This window comes from Dama dama, chromosome 13 (genome assembly GCF_033118175.1).
Source record: "Dama dama isolate Ldn47 chromosome 13, ASM3311817v1, whole genome shotgun sequence".
NCBI classification, from domain to species: Eukaryota; Metazoa; Chordata; class Mammalia; order Artiodactyla; family Cervidae; genus Dama; species Dama dama.
The window spans coordinates 72,121,605-72,136,425 of NC_083693.1; the positions used below are offsets into that span (position 1 = coordinate 72,121,605).

General features: G+C 53.2%; 1 protein-coding gene across 5 annotated transcripts in view; it reads left to right on the top strand.

Moving 5' to 3' along the window:
- WDR25 (WD repeat domain 25) overlaps positions 1 to 14,821 on the top strand; it is a 134,275-nt gene that overhangs the window by 79,133 nt on the left and 40,321 nt on the right. For all 5 annotated transcript variants that reach the window (XM_061159423.1, XM_061159422.1, XM_061159420.1 and 2 more), the window contains exon 4: positions 11,931 to 12,061. In XM_061159423.1, the coding sequence (XP_061015406.1) occupies positions 11,931 to 12,061 (131 nt within the window). The remainder of the gene's footprint in view (positions 1 to 11,930; positions 12,062 to 14,821) is intronic.

Consider the following 14,821-nt stretch of genomic DNA (forward strand, 5'->3'; position numbering starts at 1 on the left):
TTGTCTCAGCCCCAAGCTGCGGGGCTGGATAAAGAGGTGGCTTTTTAATCAACTTCTGACATGCAATTTGTACTGAAATAGATTTAGCTTTATCACAGTGTCCTTTGGTTGGAATCAGTTTAGAATTCTGTCAATTCATTACCGTTGAAAGGCTGTGAGGAACGATTCCAGCTCATAAGGGAAGTCTGTCTGCGAATTGAGTTCTGCTTCCATGCCCGTCCTGCACAGGCCTCTGGTTGAGATGGATTCGTGCTGGCTGGGTCCTCCAGGGGTGCTTGACAAGCGGGGCGAGAAGGAGAGAGAAGTTAGCGAGGGAGCTTTTCCACTTGCCAGCTTTCCTGGGCGGCAGGCGCCGGAGCGCCACGGGCCTGGCTGTGGTTCTCCGGTGAGGACGGAGCTGGCTTCCAGCCTCGCCCCCTGACCCCAGGCTGGTTGCCCTCGGTGCCTCCCTGACTTCCTCCTGGCTCACTTTCTGCTACTGCTGCTAGGGCCAGGACGGGAGGCCTGTGTTCACACTGGTCCCCGGGACGCCCCTGCCCGCCTGGCCCAGCTGGGGAGGCGCTGGCGGCCCGGGCTTCTCCCAGAGCCCAGCAGACAAGGGGGTGGGCACCGCCAGAGCCTGGGCCCTCGCTCTGCCCCGCGTCACGGATGCAGCGGGTCTGTTCCTCACCCCGAGTGTCCTCGTCTTCCGCTGGGTCGCACAGGGGTGGCCTTGTGGGTGCCTCGCAGTGCCTCTGACCGAGCCGTGAGGGCGGTGGGTGCAGTGTTTCAGGCTTAGCACATGACATGTCGATCCTGCCAGCCACCGTTCTCCCCATTCCCCAGGTGATGAACTGAGGCTCGGAGTGGCGAGGGACTGGCTCGGGGCCTCCAGGGGTGCATGGAAGGTGGGGTTTGGAGCAACACCTGTGCCACTGCAGACCCCATGCCCATTCCACTGTGCTGGGTGTGTGCACCCCTCAGACCGTGACCTTCCTGGGAGCCTGTCCGGGCCGAGAGGGACCTGCGGCTCTGGGAGTCTGGTGCGGCTGGGTGCTGGTGACCGTTGCGTCAACGACAGCAGGAGGTACTGTCACCAAGTACCTACTGTGTGCCGGGTCTTCTGTAGCCTTCCATTCGGGGTGAGGCCCCACTCACCCCTTGAGACTGGCGCCCCCAGAGTCCCCTTTGTCAGGCAGGCCCAGAGGCACATCCGGGCAGTGGCCGAGCCAGGATGGTGACAGGTCTGCCAGGCTCCAAGGCTGGTGGGTGGCCTGACTGCTACACTGTGTTGCCCGTGGGTCCAGGAAGCCATGCTTAGTATTGGAGACACAGAGGTGAACAAGCCCCAGGATCCACCCTGGAGAAGCTCCCATCTGCTGGGGGAGACAGACGTGCAGAGTGTCCCAGAGAACAATGAAGAGTTGAGATGTAGGAACTGCAAGCGCATGTAGCCTGGAAGATCAAGAAAGGCTTCCTGGAGGAAGCAGGGCCCAAGCTGACGCAGGAATAGGGGAGACAGAATCAGGATGGAGAGGGGCTGGTGAGGAGGAGGAGGGAAGTTGGTTCTCAGCAGATGGAATGAGGATGGACCCATCATAGGAGCTTGAACCATGTGGTGTGTGGGGTGCAGGGAGCTGGGGGAGGTGAGTCGGGGGGTGCAGGAACGGGAGCTTCCTAGCCCGTGGGGTGTGCCTTCCGCACACACTGCTCCCCAGACCAGCGTCACTGAGCACCCACTCAGTCGCCCGCGCAAGAGTGGCGATGGGATGAGTTTCACATGCAGGTGGTGCTGTTGGGTTAATCAAATACAAGTTGGTTTGATAACATTAGTGGATTCCTGGCGGCCCTTTGTCATGATCTATCTCCTCAATCAACAGATGTTAAACAGGCCCTGCATGGTCTCTGGGTGTGAGCGTGTGTGTGAGCGAGTGTGGGGGGTTCGGACGTGTTCAGGCCTTCCGGGAGTCCTCCTGCTGCCGCCTTAGGGGCTGCCACAGCAGGTGGCAGTAGCGGGCCGCTGCTGAGTTTGGAGCAGGCGGGAGTCCTGGCAGGTCTCCCTGGTGGCGGGTGTGACCCGCGGCAGGGTGGGGGCCGCAGGAGGGGAATGTGCCTGCCCCGGCCCGTCTGTGCTGGACCCTGCTGGCGGGAACGCGGTCTGCTCCCCCAGCTGCGGTGTGTGGGGTGGGACGGGGGAGGTCTGGCCCCACCCCACCCCACCCGGTCTTGCTGTCCACTTAGGGTGGTGAGGGGGCACTTTCCTCTGCACCCCTCTGCTGGGAATGGGCTCACCACCTGATTCGCCTGTTGAAGGCCCCCTTTCATTCATTCAGCTGTTACTTATTGAGCACCAGCTGTGTACAGGACCGGTGCTGGGGCCGCTTCAGTGAGCAGAATGCACGAGCTTTGTTCCTTGAGGGAGGCAGGTTGGGGCCAGGGGTTTGGCTCTCCCCTTGGGGAAGCCCTCTAGCTCCTGGACGGGGCCTCTCGTTTTGAGGGGTTGTTGTGGTTTCTGGGCCTATCCCCCCTGGTTAGAGTGGGAGCTCCCTGAGATGGGGGTTGGGGGGGACTGTCCTGGTGGTCTCTGGGTCTCTGTCGCTTGGCCAGGACCGGCTGGAGCAGCTGCTCAGCGGGTGTGTGGACGAGGCTGAGCTGAGGCTGGTGCTGGCCGGGCAGGACTGGGTTCAGCGGGGCGACGGGGCGGGCTGGGGGCTCCACGCGCTGGCCCAGCGCGTGCGGGGATGCTCTCTGCGAGCAGTCCCCATGGCTCGCGACCTCATTTGACTTCTCTTGTCCTTTCTCGCCACCAAGTCTGATCTTCCTTTTCACTTGGTCTGCCTCTTTCCGCCCTTGGTGATTTGGCTTTTTCATTTCAATCTAATTAGAACTCCCTGCCAGGAGAAGGCAACGCAGGGCGTTCTCACCGCCGCGCTCTGGGAATTAGTCACTCGGTGCCCATTGTCGCTAATGGGAATTTGGCGCCAAGGCCATTTATCCTGGTGTCCTCAATCAATACAGTTAAAAATCTGTGGATTCTGAAACGTCAATACCCGGCCTGAAATATGGAGGGCCAACCACATTTTATCTCGTTAATTTATAGTTCTGACGGGCTGTTGGCTTATAGAACAACCATGAATCAACACTTAAATAAAATCTGCTCACAGATTAATTATTTTTGGTGCTCTCATTTCAGTCTGTAATCTTCCTAACAAAACATCTCTGGTGCATTTGGCTGAGGTGGCCTTGGGGAGCGCTGGTCGACTCTGCCCGGGCGCAAGTGTCTCCCATTTTATGAGTCAGCGTCCGGCATACCAAGTCAGCCTGTCTCCTCGGAAGCCCCTGGCGAGCTTATGCTCGTTCAGTTCTAAGTAGCGCTGGTTTCTTGCAGATTCCAGCCCCCCAGCCTGGCTGGTGAGGCCTCGGACTTTGCGTGCATTTGTTGGCTGCAAAGGAGGTGGTGCTTTCCCTGGAGCCCCCAGGGCGCTGGGTGGTCAGGGTCCCTTGTTTTCCTTCCAGTGCCCGGTCAGCTCTACTGATGTGTGACCAGCCTGTCCGGGGCATCCGGGCAGTGCCACCTGGTCCCGGCTCCCGGATACTGGAGGCAGCACGGTGGGACAGAAGGAACTTGGATGGGGTGCAAGCTGGGTGCCCTTGGGGGAGGGTCCTTGAGCTCTCTTTCTGTGTCTGTGAACTGGGTAGCAGTGCCCAGAGGGTGGGCTTGTTGAGGGGCACAGCTGAGATCACGTGTACGGAGTGCCTGCTGCATGGAGGGCACTCACCAAAGCGGCTCCTGCGCCCACTCCATCTCTGCCCTACAAGGCCTGACAGAGGCGGGCAATGACGGCCTTATTCTCTGAGCATCCGACCCAGCCGCTGGACGATTTCTCCGAATGGGGCAGCTTTAGTGGCTCAGTTCCGAGAGCCTCCAAAGAAGCCCTGAGCCCGCCTCCTAGCACGGCCCTTGATCCCATGTGTGAGTCTGGGGGCAGACAGGTGGGAAGACCACCTTTTAGGGTCTCCCAGCTGCTCCTCCATCTTTTCCTTCTCTGTGACAGGACGGCCTGGTGGGGGTAGCAGCTTCCTGCTCATCATGGGTTGGCACCTGCCCTTCCTTTGGGGTGGGCGTCCTCTTCGCCCAGACCCCACTGCCCACAGCCTTGCTGTCCCCAGCCCCTGCCTGGCTCCTCCTGCTCCGGGATCGCTGTGTCCCCTGGCATGGGTATGTGGGCACAAGTGGCTGACGGGGACTGGCCCCACCAATAATCACTGCTCTTGTTTTCCAGGAAGCGTCTGGTGCCTCCCTTGTTTTTGCATCATGACTGGGGCCTCCATCGCAGAAACATGGTAAAAGGGAATGACAAAGTGGCCGGGTGCATGGCGGGCCAGGCCGTGGGCCCTCCAGCCCTGGTTCCTGGTACCCTGTCTGACCTGTATCAAGTTGAATAAGTGGATATTAGGCCCTCTGCTTATTATATATTTAGTCTCCATGCTAACCAATCAGTGAGATATTTTTACCCCCATTTCATTGACTCAGACACCGAGGCCTGGCGTGTTTGGTGACGTGCAGGGACAGAACTGGGGTTCAGCTCCAGCCCGTGAGACTGGCAGAGGCTTTGGCTGTTGAAAGGCAGGAGTGGGTACCCTCACCACATCTGTTTCTGGGCCGCGGGCCCACAGTTTGTGTAAATCTAGTCCAGGAGAGCCTGCTTGGGCCTCTCCCGGGCAGCCGGCTCCCCATCTGCCGAGTGGAGGATAACTCGGGACCTCTGGGAAGGAGGCGCGCCTGGACCGACCCGGACTCATCCCTCTGATGAAGCGACTGGCTGCCCGATGCTTCTCCGGCTATCGACAGCCACTATCCCGGCTGGAGAAATGTTTGCCCTGATGATTTTAGAACACTTGGCAGAGGAAGGGGTGAGAAGCCTCCAAACTAAAAGGCCTGAGGAGAGTGTCAGGGGCTTGCCCGGCTCTGGAGAAGGGCCCCACAGGGAGGCTCCTTGTGGGGCCACAGCCTGCAAAGCAGCGCTGCCCTGAGGGGCCTGGGTGTCTCTAGTCCCGGGCTTTTCAGCACCTCGACTGTTTTCTGGAGCATCTCAGACGGGCCTGCTTAAGCATTCCCCGCTGCGCCCGAGGAGAGCAGGAAGGCCTGCTGCCAGTGGGCATGGGTACGGCGCTCCCGAGGGTGCGGGCACGTTCATGTCATCACTCCTTTGGTCCTAGATCCAGACACGGAGTCTGTGCCCCCTCGATCCAGGCCCCGGTCTCTGTTCCCACCTGTGCTCTTCTCTTCTGCTCGCAGGAGTATCTCTGTCCAGTCCCAGCCTTGATTTCTCCCCCTCTTTCCACACAGCTTTGGGGTGAGAAGCTGACCCTAGCTGTGGGTATATATGAGATCGGATGCTAGAGCAGGCCCCCGCCAGCCCTGTATCTCACACTTGGAATGTGCCTCTGGGGCCCCGCCCCGCTTCCACAGACGTCCATCTTGTCATCCGCTAGTTTAGCTCCTGCCAGCCCCCTGGATAAATCAAAGGTGGTTTTTAATCAACGGTCCTATTTCATTCATGACCGTTGTTGCACAGCGGTGCTGGCTTTATCTCTGTGTGTTTAATTGCAGTTGCCCTGCAGTTTGGCTCCCTTCGCAGGTAGGACGACCTCCGTTGACTGACCCCGGAGCCTAAACTCGGTCATGGCTTGTTCATGTCCCAGCGGTGACCTCCGGGTCCCAGAAAACCAACTTAAGTTATGCCTTTGGGACGGACCCTTTCATTTTTGCAAGTGGAGAACTGTTAAAAAAAAAAAAAAGTTTGGAAAGTTCAGCCCTGTCCAGTTAATTAAATGCAGTGGCCAAGCTTGATGTAAGAGAAATTTCTACAACTACTGCCATTTCTTCTGTTGCTGCTACGCCTCCTGCTGCAGCTACCGTCAGCAGGCCTGCCGTTTGTCTGGGGCTCTCTGTCTCCCCTGCATTGTCTCTGATTCTCAGAACAGCCTCTGAAGGTCAGATCTGTTATCCTGATCCCAGGTACCGGGAGCCCACAGATCTGAGAGGCTTGCCGGCTGATCCACGGGCCGCCAGCTTATCCATGGGGATAGCGTGCAGACACGGGCCTGTCTGACTCTGGCCCAGGCCCCTCCCTAGGACTCAGCCTGGCGTGCCAAGGCGGCCCTTGTTTCTGATCCGTGGAGTTTGATCTGAAAGTTAGCAAGCTCCTGTTCTCGTTAACTTCGAGTCAGGATGGTTAAATTTACAGCTGGCTGAATACTTCCCAGAGGATGAGTGTAATGATATTGATTTTAGCGGAATGAGTCATATGCCGCCTGCCTGGGAACACAAGCTCCATCACCCGCAGCCGGCAGCCACAGCCAATCCCTTGTCAACGTCTCGGCGGCCCGCTACCCAGCCCGCGATGTGCACGCAGAGCCCAGGAAAAGGAAAGGTCACGGTGCGCCCGTGGGCGGGTGAGGCGGGGTGCAGCCGGCCGGGCGCCGGGGTCACTTGGGTCCAGCCTCTGTCCCAGCGTGACCGACTTGTGTGGCATCCCCTCTGTCCTCGGTGCATCCCGCTGTGAAACAGGTCCACGCAGAGCCGTGGCGGGACCCGTGCACGCTCCAGGCAGGGGCCCTCTCCCCTGGGAGAGGCCTGAACTTCCTGCAGTCTCTTTGGGACCCAGACCTGGGTTTCCCCTGAGTTGTTATGTGCCAGGATCTGGGCCGGGGCGCAGACCTACTGCGGGGCTGGAGAGGCCCCCAAAGGGCCCTGGAGCCCTCATGACGAAAGGGCCCCACATGGCAGGCGTTAGTGTTGCCCAGCGCGCAGGTGGGCACTTCGGGGAACTCAGGGTCTCTGTCTGAAAAAGGGGGAGGGGGGCTCCCTGAGGAGGAGCTTGGCCCGCGTGACCAGCTGCCTTGTCACAGCTATATTGGTGACGGCGCGCTGGCGGCAACAGGAATGTCGAGAGAACAAATTGCATTTCTACATTCTGTTTTCAACATGTTTTTGCTTTAACGGCGATTTATAGTTTATTTGTATCATTATCGATTCATGGAGGAAAAGAAGTGATTTTTCGTAACTCCAAGAGGGTCTAAACAGTGCTTATCCCGGTCGAGTTCATTAGAACAAGATCAATAACGTCAGTGTTAGTGGATTAAATATTTTAAAGCTCAGTTTCTTATAAGCAGCGTACAGCGAATAAGTGGAATTTTCCATAACAAACACGTAAACAAGTTGGATGTGTCTCACAGTTAGAGGTTATATACAACCAAGTGTCGTGCTCAGAGTCTCATGGCCGGGGAGGGGATGTGATGAACACGCAGCTCCGTTTCTGAGAAGTTTCAGAGCAGGAACACAGGTGACAGGCGAGGACCTCCGCTTGCATCGTGGCTGTCACCTTCAAGACAGTGTCTGATAAATATTTGCCGGCCTTGTCCATATCTCTTTAACAAAATGTACAGGCCAGCCTGGGGCATCATAGTCTCATAGCCTCAGAACAAAAACTTAAGTCAATAATCTCTCAAGTCTCCTGCTGTTGAAAACTCATATCCCTTGGTTTTAGCTTTCAGTTTAGCTGAGGATGAATTCAATAATTTGAGGCTTAGTTGTCTTCAAACCGTAAGAGTTTCCCTTTGTTGTTTGCTGTCTGCTGGGCCTTCTAGAATCCTCTCCATACCACGCTGCTTACTGTCCTCCCGACAGACGTGCGTGTTTGAGGGCGTGCGACCCCCCCGGAGAAGGGGCCTGCCCAGGGTCGCGCTCCTGAAAGTGACAGAGCTGGGATGAGACCTAGGTCTGTGTGACCCTCAACCCCTCCACGGTATCACCTCTCGCTCTGCACAGGTCGCTGGGGTCCTGATTGAGTTACAGTTTCTCCCCAGACCTCTTTAGGTTGTCTCTCTTGAAAATTAGGGATCTGTGAGCTTATTAACTTTGGCCACCTCATGCGAAGAGTTGACTCATTGCAAAAGAACCTGATGCTGGGAGGGATTGGGGGCAGGAGGAGAAGGGGACAACAGAGGATGAGATGGCTGGATGGCATCACCGACTCGATGGACATGAGTTTGAGTAGAGTCCGGGAGTTGGTGATGGACAGGGAGGCCTGGCGTGCTGCGATTCATGGGGTCGCAAAGAGTCAGACATGACTGAGCGACTGAACTAAACTGAACTGAAGCTTATTAAAAAATGGAAACATTTTTTAGTTTTGGTCCCTTTTAACAAAGAAAATACAGCAGATCCTGAGTTATTACAATTAAAAGTAGGAAAAAAAGATATAAATTATGGCTTGTCTTCTAACTGGAAAATTTTAGTACTTAAAAGACATAGATTCTCTCTCTGTCTCTTTAGGGAATGGAGGATGAATAACATAGTCAGAAATACATTTTTTTTTCGGCAAAAATGTTCAGTCATTATCTTTTAGCAGCTCGACTTTTCACTTTTCCTCTCCTCTTTCCACGCACCGCCCCCCCCCCCCCTCCCCATTGCTGGTTAGACTGTATCACTACACTTTTTGAAAAAAACATGGCTAATTCACTGCCTTTCCTGAAATAAGCATATGGTTATATGATATGGTCCAAGAAACAGGGAGGATTTTTTTTTCCTCCAGGCAGTTGGTTTGTTTTTCCTTGCGGAGTTAAGGGTTGGTGGTGAATTGCAAATGAGCAAGAAGTCGGCATTAGGTGCAGTTTTTTCGGTCTGAAGAGAAGACTTGTGGCCTGCTGGGGCCTTCTCGGGTTGGGGAGGGCTGCAGGGGCACCTGTACGCTCCTTTTCCGTCAAGGGAATGTGATGATTGCCTTCCCCCAGCCCCCTGTCTGGACTGAGGCTCCTGAGGTCAGCGCTGCAGGCACAAAGTCCATCTCTGGGGTGCACGGGCCGGCAGCCTCTGCTCCATCCTTCCCGGGAGGGGAGCTTGCTAACTGGGCTCTTAAATGCTGGGTTTCTTTCTTTCATCTTCTTTTTAAATATTTGTTTACTTGGCTGCATGGGCTCTTAGTTGTGGCGCGTGGGGATCTTTCAGTCTTCCTGGCGGCATGCGGGATCTTGACTTGTAGCATGCAGACTCTTAGTTGCAGAACGTGGGATCGAACTGGGCCACCTGCATTGGGGCTGGGAAGTCTTTGTCCCTGGACCACCAGGGAAGTCCCACCCTTGGTTTCTGACCATGGTTTTAGCTGTGGCAGAAAGGTGAGGAAGAGTTTGGGTTCCAGACAGGTTTCAGGAAAGGAAAAGAAAGAGTAAGAACAAGAAGTACCAGGTTTCCAATGAGATTGATTCCCTGGGAAGCAATTTTTTTGGTTAACTTGAGAGAGTTGCTTGTCTTTTGAGCTAATGAAAGGGGTACAGCACCCAGAACATAAGTCTGCTCATCTTCCTGATGCTTCGCAGGGGAGTTATTTATTAGAAAAGCAGTATTATGACAGCAATATTAGTATAATTTAAGAAGTTATCTTACTTACTACCCCTCAAACTACGCATTTCCTTGGGCGAATCACGTCTTCCCATCTTTGTTCGCATCCGTCCTTCTTTATTATTCCTGTAACTCAAGAACAAGTATCCAGCATTGTCTTTCTTGCCACAGTGCTATTTATAGTTCCAGTTGTAAATGGCTTTTCAGCCTGGCACAAGGCAGAGAACCGTATTTGCCTTAACTGCTCTCCTCGGGTTGGACAGCGAGGCTGCTGTTTATGGTCCCTTCACCGTAATCAGCAGTGCGATCCCAACTGACCAGCTCTTGACAGCATGTCGCGATGACACATGATGACCACGGAAATCTTTGTGCATTGAATTTTGTAGCAAAATAGCGGAGGGGCTTATTGAGCTTAAGGAGGCACAGAGTCTTCATTTACAAAAAGTCAAGTGTTTCCAAAATTTCCTGCGATGACAAGTGACTGCCAACTTTAGGCCCTTAGAAGATATTTGAAAAAAAAAAATCAACATGCTTAATCATCCATCAAGGTAAAGGTGATATTTTAACAAAGAGCAAGAGAGCAGCCTCTTTCCAAGAAATCTGTACCATGGAGAGGACATTTTGAAAACATGTTTTTAAATTGTTTGTAATATTCTGTAATTTTTGTTGCCCGAAATGATGTGAATGTATCACCTATTAAAAACTTTGGTTTTTGCACGCTTAACCCAGGAACAGTGTTTTTCTAATCTCTAGAATCCTGTAAATGAAGATTTCAGTGGATTGTGAATTGGATTGTTAAAGATTAGTTGCAGGAGCCATTATTTGGCATTAGGGGAAATGGAGCTTTATTAGCAAAATGTTCATAAAATTCTTTGCATCAATGGTAGAAGAAATGCCTCTCCTGTTTCCAGTGGTAAATGTCTTCCATTCTGGTTCCTCGAATCTCTGGAAGGAGGCTTCTGGGGCTCTGACAGACTTCAGTGTCTAAACTGAGGCTGTAACTGAGCTGCTGTCAAGTCCCCGAGTCAAGGAAAGGTCCCTACATTACAAAAGTGGAAGTAAGTACAGTCCTGCTGCTCTTACTAAAAATATCGTAACTCTTTTGGTTTAATAATTTCCAAGAGGTTTGTTGGTACTCTTAGTAAATGGCATATTAAAGTGTGTTTTAAAATATGGGTTATTTTATTCTTTTATCCTTGTCTCAAAATCATCTTTTTTTTTTTTGGTAATTGTTTTTATATTCATAATACATGGGTACAGTAGCACACTGTGTCACTTATTTATTAAATAAATATACCTGTGTTGGCATTATATGCCTAAGGGTGTCTCCTGTGCTGTCAGACAAGATTGGACACCAAGGATCTAGGCAAACTGGATTTATCAAGACTTCTGCTGTAAGTCTCAAGAGCACCAGTTGATGACTTTGATCTCCTTCCCTGGTGAGCTGGTGGAGCGTTTAATTAAGTGTGGGTCCTGAACGCAAAGCCAGGCAGCCTTCCTGAAGTGCTTCCTGAATCTGTGGGACCAGCACACTTCCTGGGCTCCTGGGAGAGGAGACTATGCTTGAGATCTTGGCAGGGCACTGGCTTCCGGCTTCTTAGCTCCCTGGCTGCCCACCATCTCGGTCCAGGGGAGGGTTTTCGAGGGCCAAAGGTGGTCAAGGATGCCCCTCCTGGGCTGTGGCTCTGTGAGAGGAAGGCACGCTGGCTTTGGAGGCCAACATACCTGGGCTCAGCGCATAAGTTCCATTCCCCACGTGCCCCAAGTCTGACCCGTTCTAAATGATCGACCATTCTGGCATTTTTATGGCTTACCTCTAAGAGATCTCAGTGATAAAGAAGATATTTTCCACAGCAGAGTTACGTGCATACAGGCAGACATTTGCACAATGCCTAGGAGCGCTTGATCGCAGTATCATGGCGGATAGAAAAGGTGGTCTGCAGCCCTTTCCTCCAGCCTGTGGCCTGAGTCACTGTGATATCACACTCTCATTGACCACTCAGGGTCTGACGGCACCCCACCTGCCACGCTCTACATCAACCCCCCCCCCCCCCACATCCTATTGCAAGCCACGAGGGTGTGATTGTCAGGTGCCGATCCTGAGAAGAATCACTTTGCGGCATCCTGCTCTCGGTTTTTAGACTGACAGATTAGTGATCTATGGCATTATTGTGCAGCTTTGGAGATGTTACTCAATCCTCCTGAGGCTTGCTTTCTTCAAACTGCAAAGTGGGCTTAGGGTTGTCATGTGCTTTACCTGGGTTGATGTGCAGGTATTTACTGAGCACCTAAAAGGCGGTGTTCATGGATTCAGGCATTCTGCTTACCCCGGCGGGTGGGGGTGGGATGGGGTTGCGCCAATAGAGGATCCCAGGTGGCCTGAGAGTGAGCGCAGACGCTGCCCTTGCTGTGTTTCCAGGGATTCTTCACTGGCCGCCTGGGCCCAGGGGGCTCTGTTCTGTGGCTGCATACCAGGTGGCATCTTAGTTTTAAGATATTTAGTTTGTGATCTGAGTCTTTTCTAATACTCTCTTCTTCTTGTGTGTTGTAGGAACCCAGCTATTCAGTGGCCAAAGTGACTTTAGGATCACTACCTTGAAGTTCCACCCAAGAGACCCCAGTGTTTTTGTATGTGGCGGCTTCAGCTCTGAAATGAAAGCTTGGGACATAAGGACCAGCAAGGTAACACCCACCTTCCTCACTTGGCCTTTCCAGGAGAGCTTTCTTGACAATTTGAATGATTGGGGGCGGGTCAGCATCTATATATAGGACCCTTGAGATGGAATAATTACCACTTAATATTTAATCAGCGTGAAGCATAATTTTTAGATGTTTTGAAAGAACAGTTTTGAAAGAACAGTCTTGAGTCATTAGATATTAAAGCATCATAGGTGCAGTTCTCTGAAAGCATGTTGCTAAAAATATTTGTGGAGCACCTACTGTGTGCAGATGTTCCTGGATGTTAGAAAGTGAATCATCCACATATTACTCAAGGGAGTATGTGGATTGTGGATTACTCCCTTGAGTAATATGTGGATCCAAATCAGTCGTGTGGAAGAGTGTTCTCTGTGTGTGCACATGTGTGTGTGTATGTGTGTGCGTGAGGGGAGGGGACTTGGGGTGGGGCCAGCATTCAGAGAGGATGAGATTTTAGCTCAGCGCAAGGACAGCTTCACAGAGGAGACTGTGTTGCCTTCGGGGCTTAAAGGCTAGTTCCCATCAGTCTCATAGAGAAGCGATTGTTCAGTCCCATCCGTTACCACAACCTGCTGCTCCCGTTGCTTCCCTCACTTAAGACGTGGCATCTCCATCCTTCCGGTTGCTCAGGCCAAACCCATCGGAATCATCACGCTCTCTGCTCCTCCTCTCGTCCCCTGACACCCAAACCATCAGCAGATCCGTTTGTAACTCTGGTTTTAAGCCGCCCTTGTCTCCCACTTGGGTAATGGCAGCGCTTGCCTCTCTGATAAATGTCTTCCCGGCAACACCACCCCACCCGCACCAGCCCCAGCCCTGGCCCCTTACATTTTGTTCTCAACTCAGCAGCGAGGGTGGCCCGCGACAGCGAAAGTCAGATGTGTCACTCTTCCGGTCAGCACCGTCCAGGCTCAGGTCTCACTCGCGGTTAAAGCTGTGTCCCTGCAGTGGCCCACAGGCCTCACAATCTCCCGTCAGCCCCTCCTCTGCAGCTCTGGTCCCACAGTCCTGCCTCGGGGCCTTGGCACGTTCACTCTTTCTGCCTGCAGTGCACCCCTCCTGGTTTTCTATGGAGAGGTCCCCACCCTCCCTCCTCCAGGGTCCTGCTCAAATGCCGCCTCTGCACGAAGGCCTTCCTGGACCAGGTGCCGGCCAGCCCTGGTGTTCACTAGTCCCCCCCGCACCTCATTTCTCTCTATATCATTTATCCTCATCCGGCACACTATGGCTGTATGTGTCTATTTGTCTGTCTCCCTCTCTTTGAATGTAAGCTCTTCCAGGGAAAGGGTTTTTGTCTGTTTTGTTTGCTGCTGACTTCTAGCTTCTAGACCAGTGCCTGGCACATGGAAGGCACTCAGCAGATCTTGGTTGACTGAATGAGCAGCTGGAGGCGGAGGGCGACCATGCAGACTGTGAGGGATGCAAGGTGCGGACAGAGCCAGTGACCTGCTCGACTTGGCTGGGAATGGGCCCCAGGCAGTGGGACAGGTGGGCTGAGAGACTTTTAATGCTGTGCGTCTGGATTCAGGTCAGCAGTGAGGAGGCGTGGTAGGTTTGTGAGCAGCGGGGCTGGGATCAAGACTGAGGAAGGACTCAGGGAGGGGCAGTGAGGAAGAACCTGAGTGCTCCTGCCTCTGGGGAGCCAGTGGTTTCAGGATGTCTGTTTTCAAGCCCTGGGAAGCAATGCCCCTGGTCTGAAGGAGGCACCCAGTCTCTGAAATGCTACAGGGTCATTCATGATGAAACATGCATCGATCTTGACCTTAAAAGAACAGGGTGCGGACTGTCAGAGACTGTCGTCCTCCAGCTGGGACCCGGGGGAGTCGGTGGTCCCGTGCGGAAGGGCTCTAGCCCGCTGCACCTGCAGTACTGAAGCCGCTGCCTAAAGGCATCCCCGTCCTGGCAGGTATAGCGGCCCCCGCGGGTCTGCGCTGAGCAGAGGCCTTTCCGAACGGCTGGGATGGAAGGTGGCGGGGTGAGGTCTCCAGTGCTGGATTCAGAAGGCAGGCTGGTGCTTCAGATCAGCCGCTGCAGGAAGGTGTGCTCCCACCAGGCTGCGGAGGGGGGATGCTGGTGTTTTGAGGAGAACCTAAAACCAGAAACAGTTTCCTTCAAGAGGACAGGATGTTCCATCCATATGTGTCTAGCTTAAAGGATTGTGCCTCACACGGGGGAGGTGGGGGTGGGTGGGGGAGAGAATTGGACATAGAGAGATGTACTCTTTTTTTTAAAAGAAAAAATACACATTTTTTTCTTTTACAAAGAGACTTTTTTTTTTTTTTAAACAAAAATATTTGGAAAAGAGAGAAAAGCTACCCATAAAGAAGTGGACACGTGGACTTATAAAAGCACTGGAACACTCATATTTGGGCTATAAATACATGATGAATGAAAGAAAATACTGGGAAGTGCTGTTGGAGCTGGAAACTCTTAGTCATGCCGTTTGAAGCCGGGCCTCCTGGTCACCCAGCCCCTGCTGACGGCCACGTCCCTCGGAGGTGCGCTGACTGTTTTTAGCCCCAAAGACCAACCACGTAAGAAATTGCTCATCAAGGACGCCATCTGATTTAAGACTTTGTTAAAAATATCGGATTTTCTCCCAGGGCAGACGCCAGCTGATGCGCTCTGAGAACGCCAGGGGAGAAGCAGTTAGGAGCAGATGTTGCTGTGACTGGTATTGGCATGCTTGCCAGCCCTTTCCCAAGCTGATAACGTGGGTAACGGGATCCGCGCAGCATTTGTTTT